At 30.5% G+C, this 14824-nt stretch overlaps 1 protein-coding gene across 1 annotated transcript in view; it reads left to right on the top strand.

Moving 5' to 3' along the window:
- LOC121117624 (uncharacterized) overlaps positions 1-14824 on the top strand; it is a 306996-nt gene that overhangs the window by 28567 nt on the left and 263605 nt on the right. The window contains exon 2 of the mRNA XM_071888945.1: positions 7218-7301. Coding sequence (XP_071745046.1) covers positions 7218-7301 — 84 coding nt within the window. The remainder of the gene's footprint in view (positions 1-7217; positions 7302-14824) is intronic.

Raw genomic sequence — 14824 nt, 5'->3', positions numbered from 1 at the left:
CCTCTAAAATCCCATATGGACTATCCTTTTTCTTTACGAGGGGTGAAAAAATTACAATTTGTTCTTTGTACATTATATGTACAGAAAAAACACACGGAAATATCATGCAAATGTCCATTACATATAAGAAATACGTAAGTAATGTTTATCCACCAAGAAAAGGATATGATTACTTGGTAAAATGGGTTGTTTAAATTGTTAGGGTTGTATCACTCCAAGCCCATTATACAGTCCGCCTAAGTAAATCGTAGCGTGCCAATTAGAGCTACATAAAACCATTATTACTTGGAATCAATGTTGGGTTATGAACTATCCACCTAATATTATACGAATAAAAACCATTTTTCTATTCAAAATAATTTTGAAAAATGGGAATCTACGTGCTCCCGTGTATTTGGATGTCGAAATGGGACAGACATGGAATAATGGGAGTAACGAAAAAGGAATTATACCTCTACTGTCTATCAAAAATCTATCCCTCTAATATTTTACTTTATTATATCTAGTTCGTTAGAGGTTTTAAAAATATGATATCCTAGAATTTTATAATACGGATGTATTGGTCCACATTTTTTTTTTTTTTCATAAAAGGTTTTCCGTTAAAGAAACTTCAATTTTTTATTGTTATGGTCTTTCAAAAAGTAGGCTGGCCAATGACTATTTGGACCCTTTTTTGGGATCCAATCAAACATTCGTAAATTAGGCACATTACTTAGTTAGATCTGTATATTATTATGTGTTCTAGAAGATTCATTGTAATAAAGGTGTATATTTTTTGTACGAAGTTAAATTACCCCTGTCTATCTCCCCCTAAAAAACCATCCCTAATGATTTAATAGAAATTTATCAAAAGTACAATCTGGGCTATAAATAACCCATCAACATAATAGGTGCGACCAAACAGAAAGATTAAGCACGATACAAAAAAAAAGAAGTTTAACTTTCCTAGAAAAAAATCATCTTATCGTATCATTTTTTTCTTGAAGGTTAATTTCATCTTACTTTTTATAATTTATATCAAGATGAGTCCCACGGAGTGAGTAATCTTTTTGATTTTATATATTGAAAAATATAGTCACTCTCAAAGAACTTGGGGGATCGTGAAGGTCATGCATTTCTGTTGCAGTTCTGTTTTTTTATATTAAATCTACTATAAATACTTACATCAATATGAAGAACATGACTAGGGTAGCCCTTTAAAATTAATGTTTAACTTTTATTTGTCTCAAACCTTCCATTTTGTTTCCTACACACTTCGGGACATGTATTGTGTAACCCAGCCTCTCCCCTAAAAAGGAATGGGAAAGAGGTCCAAAATCATCTGCTAATCAGCAAAATCAGTCAATCATACCGATTGCATTCTTTAGTACTCACCAACTATCATTATCATAGTATTTATCAACATTTAAAAAAATGAATTATATATAAGAAGATGGTCTCAAAAGTATCCTACCCATGCTATTGTTATATAACAACTGTACGTTCAAAAAAGCTGAAACTTTGGTGAGTAACTGCCCACATATCCTAGATAGATGTTAATAAAGAATTCTAGGGAAAGAGGGGTTAAGGGAAAAATAAACAATTCAATCTGAAAACAAGGAAGACTATGTTCCTAACACGGACCTATAATATCGTGTTATTGTTGTGACGTAGTCGCCCTTATTCTTCTCTTTTCACCAAGGGGGGAGGGAGACGGCCTGTTCAAACTGGCTGCGTGTCTAGGGAACATGTTGCAGCTTCTAATTTTAAGCCCATCAATATTGCAAACTACTCAATCCTACATTCCATGCCTTGAGTGTCCACTCTTTGCCCAGAGTCCTTTAGATGTCACTAACTTTTATTTACAAGTGCTTCCGTCTTTATGTTGCGGTCAGTAACTTTTCAGACTACCCTCGTATATATTCAATAGTGAGTACACTTTTAGACGAAAACATTTTGCCATAGGAAATTTGCAAAATGACATTTCGTCGATGGGCAATTTGCTGAATGTGCATTTGACCAAAGGACAATTTACAAAGCCCACATTTCGCCGAAGGGCCATTTTGGATATTTGGCCTTTTCAAATGATATTTAATCCATTCATTTATACGATTGTAAATTATAATTCAACTTAAGATAATGTTATGAAAAATAGATTTTGTTTATATACTAAACATGTATGTCCTATAAGTAAATTAATTAGTGTTGTTTTGCATAAAAATATTTTTTTATTAATTTTATTTATTAATGATCATTATATAAACACAACAGAGTAGTTTATGGTTCGAATGTAGTTCGAATTTTTACAGTTGTAGTACTTTAAATAAACGAAAACATACGAGCAATTCTAATGGAAAAAGTTCTTATCATCTTTCTGTTATTAATCAATTACTATTCGACACTATGGATTATTCATATTGGAAAATACTCATAGATTGACGAACTAGCAAATGTCATAAACGGTCCTTCGGTGAAATATCAATCCACAAATTGTCCTTTGGCAAAAATGTTTTCCGCCAATTGCCCTTAAACCTATTTTTTATTAATATTAAGATCCTACATAGTATTTTATTCAAGAACTAAACATTTATATTGGTAAATGATCCCAAAATTTATTTACAAAAAAAAAATGGTCAATATATGACAACTACAAGGGATCAACAATAACTTGTATTCTGGTATTTTTGGAAACAAAGCATAAGTATAGTATAATTTATTACTTCGTTTATTGATCAAAACAATAAATTATGAAATAATAATGACGTATCAAGTGAGACGAGGGAATTTACAGCTGATTCATTGGGTATTTTACTGGTGTAGTTGGTTTTGTTGTTAGATACATTCCTAACTTATTATTTAAACACTTCTAAAATGGCATACTTTTGAACATAACGAACAACGGAAGAGGAGAGGTATGTCGACTCAATCGAATGCAACTGCTCGAATAAATATCCACGTACGATTAGACAATCATTGGAGCTTGTACAGTATATTTCTATTAATGTATGTTAATTTTCTATTCCTTGGAGTTCATGAATTTGATGACATAAAAGTTCCTTTCCCCAAATACCCATTACGCTTATCCTGTAGTTATACTGTAATGGTTCATGGTAGCGACAAGTAAATATTGAAGTGCTTACTTAACGAGATGTGATCTCCTTAAAGCTCATTCCTCGGTACGCAGATGGATTCCAAGTCCCCCCTCCCCATCGTTAATACTTCATAAGAGATAAACTCACAACCTACTCATTGAGTCTATCTGTAAACAAAACATAAAAAAAAAAAGGTTTCTTTTCTCCAAAAATTTTCGAGAGATCTTTTTCCGACCAACTTATTGAAGCCTTTAGAAATACTTGTCTTATTTGAACGGGTGGAATAGAGGATAAGTAGAACTTTTGTAATGATTAGTTCAGTTTTTGTCCAATCAATCTTGGAGATCAATGTTTGAAACAAAGACTCAAGAGCCCCACAGTCATGTATAACAAATGAAAATTTGGCTCCTTCTCCATGCCAACGAAAGAACAACTTTTCATCAGTTATTTGTGAATAATGAAGATGTCGCCATCCTGTAGCGGAATCCTTTTAACTTGTGAAGGGGTTTCCGAAAAGTTTGCTCGAGCCCTCGATAACATTTTCATTAGCGAGGCATTCAAGGCGTTACAATCTCCTCTTGACTAGGTTTTTGTTGTTTCAATATTCAATCCTTTTTAAAATCAATTAGATTATTTTATATTCGTTGTATTACAAAGTACTTAATCAACCAAACGAACCATTATTTAGTGCACTATTAAATTGATTTATTTATGTTTAAAATCAAAACATCAGCATATGTTCAGAGATTTATAATTTCAGCCAAAATTGTATAGCCCAAGGAATATATTTTCCTATTTGAACACATTGAAAGCTTGAAATAATGAAAAAATTAAATATAGACTTTTTAAGTACACAATAAAAACCTCTTTAATAATAACCTTCTAGAAAATGTTTCACTTTTATTGATTGTTCATAAGGATCAAGTTTCCTTTCGGTTAAATGAATTATTTTTTATTCTTGTTACAGATTAATTATTAAGGTTACTTATTGCCCTAAATAAGTCGATAAGGAGGAAAAATTGACAAATTGAGCACGTTTGAATAAATCTCCTTTTAACATAGTTAAGTTATTATGAAAGTATGAACAAATATTGCTATTAATAAAACTAATATGACTTATATATGAAAAATAATATGAAATACTGTAAAATTGTTACTCCATCAATATCTATGAAGTTAGGCCTTAGGGCACTGCAACCAATTAGGTTGAGTTGGTTCCACGCTTACAATAGACCTCACGCTTGATTGAAAACGTTTATGTTTTAATGAGAATTGTTTGTTTTCCAAGAAAAAACTTCTTTAAAATAGAAAAAAATATTATTTTATTTTTATAACAATACGTCATTTATGAACGGACACAGTTTATATAATAAACATACAAAAGAATAATTCTTAATATTTATTTTATAAAGATTTCATTTAAAGTCATATTTTCTGCAACTCTATGAATATAGATTGGAAACTAATATGGTTATAATTTCAAGTTTTATAAGATGAGCAATCTAAAGATTTTCGATATAAAATCTCAGTTGATAAATGAGAAGCTCTCTGACAATTACTGTAATCACATTATGAGATCCTTGATAATATATCATGTCATATTAGATATACCTATATATGAGTATAGCATGTACATACATAAAAGTATATTTAAATACTAGATCTTGTTATGGTCATCCCTTTGCTTTCAAGATACCATTAATTCTTTCTTAATTTAAGTAGTTACTAGAGTTTATCATTTACCGTGAAATTGTCCTTGAGCAGGATTGCAGGAAATACCGAAATCCCATTAGTAAATAATATATTTTATGAAACTTACATTTTTTTTCTATATATTAAGAAGAAAAAATCTATATTAAGTTAGCCTAACCTTATATACATTCTGTCAAAATAGTACCAACAATTGTTAAATAAAACACCAATTTCATATTGAATCATTAAAATTTATTTTATTGCCTTCAAAGTAATCTCCATTGGATGCAATACACGTATGTCAACGTTTTTTCTAGTGCTCAAAACATTAATTTATTGACACTATTTGGCATAACCTTTAGCTCCTTCCACAAATTTTGCTTTATGGATTCCATAGACTCAAAACAGGTTCCACAGATTGGGAATTTAAGATGGGGAACCAAAAAAAAAAAGTCCTATGGAGCTAAATCAGGTGAATATGTTGGTTGATCGCTGGTATTTATTGCGTGTTTGCCTTTGAATTAGCTCACAATTGTGACTCTGTGCGAAGGTTCGTTATCGTCGTGTAAAATCCGTGAGTAGTTCTTTCATAATTCTGGCTATTTTTGACGTGAGAGATGTTTAGATAATGTAAAAACTCCCTTAGGCTGGTATGATAATTTTTCAACACAATTTCCTTCTCTGCAATGAAGTTCGGTTTGGTAGTAGAGGACAAAGGTCGTTCAGAATGCAGCATGTCTTCAAAAATCTCACGGCCCTCCTTGAACGCTTTGTACCATTCATATGCACGGAATTTCTATATAACTGATTCGCCAAAAGCTTTTTTTAACATTTTCAACGCATCAGCACATGAAATTTCGTTTCCAACACAAAATTTAAGGCAAAGTCTTTGTTCAATAATTTTCTTCATTGTAAAAATCGTGGAGCACTAGTGAGGTAGACTGACTTATCCAGCTGTTACAAGAAAACCGGTCTACTGATCGCACTCAAACTTGGTATTATAACAAAAACGGTGCTGCCAACCAATAAAAAAATTAAATCCCTTCAGGGTTGGCAATTTAAATTAACAATTCCTGGTACTTTTTTGACAAAATGTATGTATTATAAATAAAAATGGGATTTTACTAAGAGTGCGATAAAAGGCGGGGGCGGGACATATGGTACTACTGAATTAAAGTCCTTGTTAATATCAACTGCTTGTTATATGTTTTTTTTGAGGGGGGGGGGGATTTATAACAACTCTAAAGAAAAAAAACTTCTGCATTCAAAAAAAGCATAAGTCTTGTAGAAAATATTATAATTATATTTCAATTCATATAGCCATTTATTATGCATTTTTAAAACAATTTAAACCAGAGATGGGCGATAATTCTTCTTTCAGTTGGAAACTTATTACCTATTAAACAATCAACAAAAAAAAAGAAAGAGTGCACGCATTATCCATTTTCTTTTTCTAATTGCTAGAATTAGTTTTGTTTTTTTGCACACCCCTCTTTATTTATAAATAGTGATGCAAATTGTGTGTATTTTGGGCATGTTAAAAAGAATAAAAAAACAACCCGGAAATCAACTTGGTAACCCTGATAATGTGTTAATTAGAGGAAAGTAGCTGAGCGGTCATTACGTTTAATTCAATCAGCTACAATCAACTGTTATATGGGAGGAAAGGGAAAATAAAATAAACATGGGAAATGGAAATAATTACTCCAATGTCGATCCTTAATTCTACTCGGATTCCAACAAGGGATAACAATTATATCTACACAACAAATCATCAAGGTTACTCTCCGTCTTATTTGAGCACATACGATTGTTCAATATTCAATCAGGTTTTGAATATAATTGAATGTAGTAGGAAGAGAAGTTAACTTCTCAGGAGTTAAATAATAATGACAACAGCTGAGTGAAAAAATAATTCTTCAGATTACCCATTCCAAAAAAGCAGGTCAGCTAAATAATACACAATATTAACATCACTAATGATAAAAGTTTAAAAGAAGGACACTCTCCAGTTTGCTACTAAAAAAAAGGAGAATTAAAAATGCTAACGATTGGTATTACTGATTATCAATTATAATTTTTATTTTTCTCCCTATTTTGGGTGGGTGTTGTATTTTGAAAATTCCATAACATGATATAATTCTGAAATTCACCACCGGTCATGTAACATATATTCAACGTTTAATTTATTTAATTATATATTGTGAAATTAAGCATATATTATGAAACAATTAAATGGTGGATTTCTCAGAATTTTTCCATAAGTGTCAACCCCCGGAAAATTCCGGGAAAGCAAGATCTCATGAGGAAAAAACTATTAGTTACTTTATGGTCTATTCATTAATGGTATAACATTACTTTTGTTAATTTATGAGCATCGTCTATTTATTTAAAATACATTTTATATTGTTAATACATTAAACGTTATACTAAAAAATTATTATTCAATTCCAGGTATTGATAGGACTCATTATTCTGCTACAATTGCTACAGATCCAAGCCTCTTTTCGTGGAAATCGTATTTATCAAGGTCCAAAGGTAAGACGGATTTTGCTTTGTTTTATTATATATTTCTAAATAAATTAGGATTGGACCGTTCACACACTTTCTACATATTCGTTGTTTTTCAAACATTTTCATTCAGGTACTCCTCCGCTGTTAACTTCTTTCTGTTTATTTTCAAATCTAAACCACGACAACGTGATTCATTTTTGCACAAATTTAGTTAGCTATGAGAAAACTTTTCCCACGCAAGATATCACTTTTAAATAGGGGTGCCGTAATGTATTTGCACGTACAAGAGGAATAAATTATACAGTTGTGACGTCATTGTTACACAACCTTATTATTTTCTTATAGAAATATTACACTTAGTCTAAAAAAGTGGGACAAATGATCCCTTGTCCTCTATGGGCCTGATACCACTGCTTTTGAGGCTTAATAGATGACACCACTTAATCTTTTTTTTTTTAGTGATGTATACACATTTTTCTTCCGTTGGCGGAATTCACCAAGTGTGAATTTATACGTGAAGTTTGCGGAATTGATTATAAAGTAATTCATTATACTCTCAGCACCCTTATCCGACAAAAAGTATTCTTAATTTGTCAATTAAATTTCGACTAAAATTGATAAGGTAGTAGTCGTTTTGCATCTTGTTTTTACTAAAAGCTACAGATTATCATACCAATTTGCAGAGAATATACACTTTTTTACTTTGCTCACGCCCTATTAATTTGGTTTAATTTAAAATGGGTATTTTTTTTCAGCTTGTAGAAACAGAAAAGAGATATTTTTGATTTTGCATTAATTTTTTTGAATTTCAGATACAATTGTAATAATTCATAATTTTCCCCTATTTAAGATATATTGTACTATATATTGTATTGCAAATGTATAGGCTATGAAGAAATTCAAAAATATATATTATCTGCAAGGTGATGTAACAATCTGTAGTTTGGGGGTGTAAAATATATAAGTTAAAAAGTACTTTTTAATTTTCATAGCGTCCTGTATGGGATTACCATACCCTTATTCATGGAGACAAATTATATTGAGGATTATATACTAATTAAAATTTAAAGACATTTTTTTAAGCCTAGAGTTAATTGGTCAAAACAATTGAAAATATCATGATTTACATGAATCCCTCTAGATCTTTTATGGAATCATCCTATACTTCTATAAAAACCGAAGAGTTCCATATCGAATAATATAATCAAATGTAAAATACAGTGAGGATCGAACATTTGAAGCGCCATCTATATTGTTAGCATTTCTATTTATTATTACTACAATTTGAATATTTTGGTCAACTTATTTTTCACATCATCACTCTATGTTTTTATATATATATATCCCTTTTTTATCATGAATGTTATCATTCAAGAAATTGTATTATTTTTCCGGAAGAGGGTGCCACTGTATACTCATTTGTTGACGAACTATTATAAGTAAAAAACGTTCATACTTCATTGGGCCAGAAAGTGTTATTCTTTGCACTCTAAACATTTTCAACGTTAATCGATCCATTTTGTTCGTTCAGGCGTTCGGACACTCAAAAATGAATTGAAAGACACGACCCTCATCCTTTACTTAATTTACAAGCCTGACATAAATTCCTTTGGCTCAAGCTTAGTTATTTTTAGCATCATTAAATATTTATGTCGAAATTGCAAAGTCATAAATCACATGTCAATTGACGGCTCCTACCAATTATTAAAAAGTTATACAATTAGCAAACGATTCTTATTTATAATCATCGTAGAGTTGGTTCTTTTGGGAAAAATAATTATTATCAACCGTAAATAAATAATTTATGTACCCAAAGCATATAGGTACATTCATCATTATATGCATTAAAATATAGGCTTAAATATATACTTCGTATTTCTAAAGGTGAGGTATCCACATATTATGTATTGATGAATTTTCATTCTACATTTTTCCTTGAAAGATAAGATATAAACATTAAAAAAAATGTTATTGAAAACTTGCTTTTTGGATAATAACAGACAAAATGATATAGAGATTTCATGATGTAATTATATGTTACAAGACATTTTCTATGAGTAGTTGAGGGGGGGGTAGAATTTGATGGATTCACTCATTCGTTTTGTAGCTCATTAACAAAACGCTAGAGCAGAACCATTTTCTTATCATATCATGAAAAAGAAGAAACACGATTTGTGGATCTGCGTTAACGAATGAGCATTTTAAGAAATTGATTCAAACTTGATAAGTTGGTTTTCTTATACACACATTTTTTTAAATATGTGGTCTGTCAACACAAAAACAAGCTGGAATGACTTGTTTCAAAATTTAGTCTGAATTGCATTTTTTTTTGTACAAATGTACAACTTTCTTTTAATTATTTAACTTGAGTAAAAGAATGTCAGCATAAAACAGTGCTAAAATTATGGAATAAAGCCAACAGACTGAATACATTAAAAAGTGGAACGGAGATATAAGCAAACAATGTAAGAAAAAATATATATATATATGTATCAGGGAGTAGTTTATGCAAAAAGCAACTATTTTCAATATTTTTTTGTTAATTGTTGATATGATATTCAGTACTGTTCACATAAAAATTTTAGAGAACTCATTATAGAAAAAAAAAGAAGTTAGATGCCATTATTCATTTAAGAGTATTTAGGGTCCAGGCTGTATAGTGTATATCCTTCATTTGATTAACAATATCCTTTCAAATAGAATAATTTATGTCTCCGTAATTGTGACCAATGACTTTAAAGTACATGTAATTTATTACGCCTCGTAAGGATTAATCAATAGAAATGGATACTCCTAATTAGTTGAATAATGCAAATGTAATCTAGATTCATTTCTCCGTTTCTTGATTCATGTTCAAGATTCATTTAAAAAGGATGTAAATATATAATATTTATGATTTATTGTCAGTTAAGTGGTCAATTATGTATTTTGCACATAGCTTGCATATATTTATGTAAATGCATTAAACAAAATACCTAACTTCTTCCCATCTTTTATTTGTATATTTCTTTCTTATTTGGTTTTATGAAACAAAAATATATTATAAAAGCGTGTTTTTTTTGTTTGATTTTTTATAATTATTTGTTAGTTACAAAAAGTATTTGTCTGTCATTAGTGGCCATTGAATTTTTAATTGAGGAACTTAAATTTTTAACAAGACAATAGAAATTCCGAAATAAAACCTGATTATATATGAGGTTTATATAATATAAAAATAGGGGTTATAGGATATATGACGTCCGTTTAAAAAATGAAACGTCCAAGGGCGTTGCTAGCTTTCATCATTTGAGGGAGGGGAGTTAGACACAAAAATTATCAACGCCATAATATAGTTATTTATATAAATAGATTTAGTTTGTATATATAATTAATAGGCGAAGTAAAAAGTTCTGAGTGTTTTTTGCTTTATTTCGACAATAATCATAGTTAGGATTATCGCATTTTAGATGGTTCCAAACGGTTTTCTGGCTAATCTTCAGTTCCTGGGCTATGGAATAAGTGCTCACTTGCCGGTCCAACTCAGCGATTCCCATTATTTTACTGACATTTTTGACGTCCATATTACCAGAATGGAATCGATTGAACCACCGCTTTGCTGTTGCATTTGATATTGTGTTGGATACATATAAAGTACAATTTTTTTGGCCGCCTACTCCGTCTTTGCACCTTGGTTGTAGTGATACTGAAGAATGTAACGATTTTTCTCTTTTTTTACTTCCATTTTAGAATGCTGTAACACACAACTGACTTCAGCAAACAAAAAACAGTAAATGAAGTTTTTTTAAAAGTGTACACTTAACCCTCAAGCTACTTTAAGCTTTTTTTGATGCAAAGTATTAATCTGGTGATATAGCTCACTATAGACTTCTAGCAAAAAACGCTCAGAACTTTTGACTTAACGTAATATATAGGATGAAAGCTTTTGGGGGCTTCATAAACTCTTTTTTTGTGGGGAGATGCTTGTGTTCCTCTCGAAAAGGGGCCACAGTTGCCATTGATTTCACTCCGTATTTTATGAGCACACACGAATGTTTAATCAGGTTTTGAATATCATTGAATCTATTTAGGAAAGAATGTTCACTACTTAGGAATTATATAATAATGGCTAGTGTGAAGGAATGAAAATTCATTCTTCAGATAATCAGTTTAAAAAACAGAAACAAAACGGGCCAGCTGAAAAAATTCACACAATTGACGTCTCTATTTATTTAATTCCTGAGTAGTGAACTTCCTTTCCTAAACCTTTTTTATTTTTTATTTGTTGGTGAGTTATAATTGTAAATACTTGTTGGACTCAGAGGAGAATTGGGGATCGACATCGACGTAATTCTTGCTAATGTCTTTGTTTATTTCCTTCTCATCCCTTATCACAGGTGATTGCAGCTGATCTCCTCCAAAACATTCAATTGTCAGGGTCCCCATGTTGATTTTCGGTTTTCTTATTTTATCTACATACCCATTATATACACGATTTTTATCACTGTTTATGCATTATATCCCATTTACCATGTATCTACTTTATTAATATTTCAGGAGCACTATATAAAACGCACTCTGTCACTGTTTATCATACGTTTAGACATTAGTACATATACTTTAGACTGTACCGAAATGACAAAAGTTGGAAATTTGGTAGTTCAAGATATCTTTTATTTTGCATTTTATTCCTCAAACAAGGAAATATCCATCAACCGTTCGAAAAAACGGTCACGTTTTGATTTGAAATAATGTAAAAAAAAAAAATGTTGCTTCTTTAAAATGATCAATTTCAATCAAGTTACAGGTTTTTTATTTTTTAAGTATTATAGATAAAACACTTATTTTTCAACAGTATTTTAATAATATTTCTCTAATAAGACTCATAGTATGAGTATTTCAGTTCCAAACAGGATTTAAATAAATAAATATTCGCTTTTGGTACCGGGTGTTACGCATTTTGATGTTTCTTTTCACTTTTATTACTCAAATCTCGATTCATGATACTAATTGTTTAATTTACTACTATCAAATATACTTTCATTGTTTATTTATGCCTAATATATACCCTATAATACCTATCTATATTTTAAAGCGCCTTTGAAGGACGTTTTTTCTCGAAAGGTTCATGATTATTTTCTCGTTTAGATGCATAAAATGCAAATAAAATAAATCTTGCTATACCAAAACTCCCAAAATTTGTCATTACAGTACAGTTTAATATACATATATACAGATAAACATTCCTTACTAATATAGATAAAAAGTGAAACATGCTATGAAATTACCACACTCACTTAGTTATAGTCTAGGAACTGACACCTATGTAGAAGAGAAGGGTAAGAGCTATACGTGTAAGGTGTTTAAATTCAACCTAAAACCACGCATTATGACATCATGTAATAACTCCAAGTACATAATATACGTATTTAAAAAAGACTTAAAATATGTGGTCACAAATAATATATGTATATTATGTACACATTTAATTATATTTTAAGGGCACAATCACTCAATTAATATACCTTTTTTCACGAAAAAGGCCCTCATTAAAAGAACACTAATGATCAACATTTAATATTTATTGTTTTACGGAAGTAAAAGCATATATTAACATTATATAGTTAATATTCAGTATATTTTACAATCTATTGTGAATTTTTTTTATATACATTTTAAATTGGGTCCGACGATAGAAAAATAAATACTTTAATAGAGACGACAAAACAGACAAACCTAAGTAACTCTTATAATCAATGAAGTTTTGTCTTAAAGAAAATTTAATTTTTCGAAAGTGCATTCGCTTTATTTACTTTTTTCATTAAAAGGCTTAATTTACAATATTAAGCTTCTAATTGCATTATTTTTTTGTCCTTTTGAATAGCGTTTGATTGAAAATATAGGAGGATATTAAAGTCTTAACCATTGACCATTATCTTAACCATTGACAAAAATAATATAATCTGTATTTTGATTCACAAGTTCATAAAGGAGATTCTTAAAAAATGCGAAGAATGAAAAAAAAAAAAAAACTAAGCTTCGTTTCAATTGTTATTTTGTTTCAAAGACCTATTTGAATAAAATTACACGTGTTCCCTCCTGGGGGCCATTTTCCTTCGGTCAATTTTCCTAGTATCCATAGAAGTACAAATATACTGTACAATTTTATTTATTATCATGAAGAAGATTATATAACGAGTTAAAATCCCGGTAGATAAACTAACTTGCTTCGATCTATAGGGAAATAAATATATAGAGACGATAAAGGGATTTCCAATGCTAGTTTGACATATTACGACTTTATTACACCGGGCAGTCGTTATTATTTACCCATCTCTATTATACAATTTTTAAGAGGTTAAGAGTAATTTTTTCACAATGTTCCAACAAGCAATGTCGTAAAACACATAATTAGCTGTCGATTTCAAAGAAAAACATTGTTCTAGTCGCCACCATGAGCATACAGTATGTGAAGAAGATTGGGATTCCAGCGTTCCTCCAAGCGAGACTGTCCCAGTAGGCTATCTGGGAGCAAAATGGGACCTGAGCCAGACGATTTACAATGTTTTCATGTGATTGAAGGTCGGGGAGGACCTCAGACACTCCCCAGAAGCAGGAAAGAAACCCACACCCTGAAGACCTACGTCAAAAAGGCCTTGGCCTCCATTTGTACCTAGTACATTCAGAGTGTATGCAGTAGCTTCCGCCACCGCCTGGAACATTCGCCATCTGAGGGGCGTATACATTAACTAAAACATGTTCTTTGGATTTCAATTAATAAACTTTTTCCCTAACTCATCCAGGATCTTGTAATGATGGACTTCAATACTTTGTATGTTAAAATGGGTAAATGTTGGCCCCTATGTATATTAAAAAACTTTCGTCTGCTGCAATAAACAGTAGCTACATATGTCAAAGTGTCTTATAAATTATGATTTGAACGTCAGCTAAATGAAGGAAGTTAATTAGTTAATGGTTATTATACCATTAGTGATCAGAGTCAGTCAGAGTTTAATATCATTTTCTTGGTGGAAATTGCCAATTATTATGAGGGATATAAATATTAGCTAAATTGCGTAAAAACCACGTCCGATTGAATGTCATAAAAAATATGATAATTTTGAGAGACAACATTTCCGATGACAATGATAAGCTATGGTACTCCTTCCTTGCTTGGTGGTACATTATAACCTTCAGAATAAAGGAAGGATAATTGATAAGAACATTTATATTTTTTCTTGCGAAGATATACTTTTTTTTTTTTCAATTTAGCCAATATTCACATTCTTAATTATTATATCTATGAAGTTCCAAATCATGTAAATGAAATAAACAAAACAAAAGTCTTTGCTCAATCATTTTTGCATCTTCTTGTCTCTAAGGATTTCTTTTGCTATGATCAGTCCTCATGTTTTTCGTAGTTTAGTCATGTTATAGTAAATTTTGGGTCTCCACTTTGTACGTCAATTAAAAGCTTATCTCCTTTGATAGGGTATTTAAGTAGCTGCAGTATTTCGACAATAAATTAAATATTTTAAAATAATCTTTTATCATTTTACGATAAGTGCAAA

Source organism: Lepeophtheirus salmonis, chromosome 5 (genome assembly GCF_016086655.4).
Source record: "Lepeophtheirus salmonis chromosome 5, UVic_Lsal_1.4, whole genome shotgun sequence".
Lineage (NCBI taxonomy): Eukaryota > Metazoa > Arthropoda > Copepoda > Siphonostomatoida > Caligidae > Lepeophtheirus > Lepeophtheirus salmonis.
The sequence above is the reverse complement of the archived record's forward strand: the minus strand, read 5'-3'. Positions and strand labels throughout refer to the sequence as shown.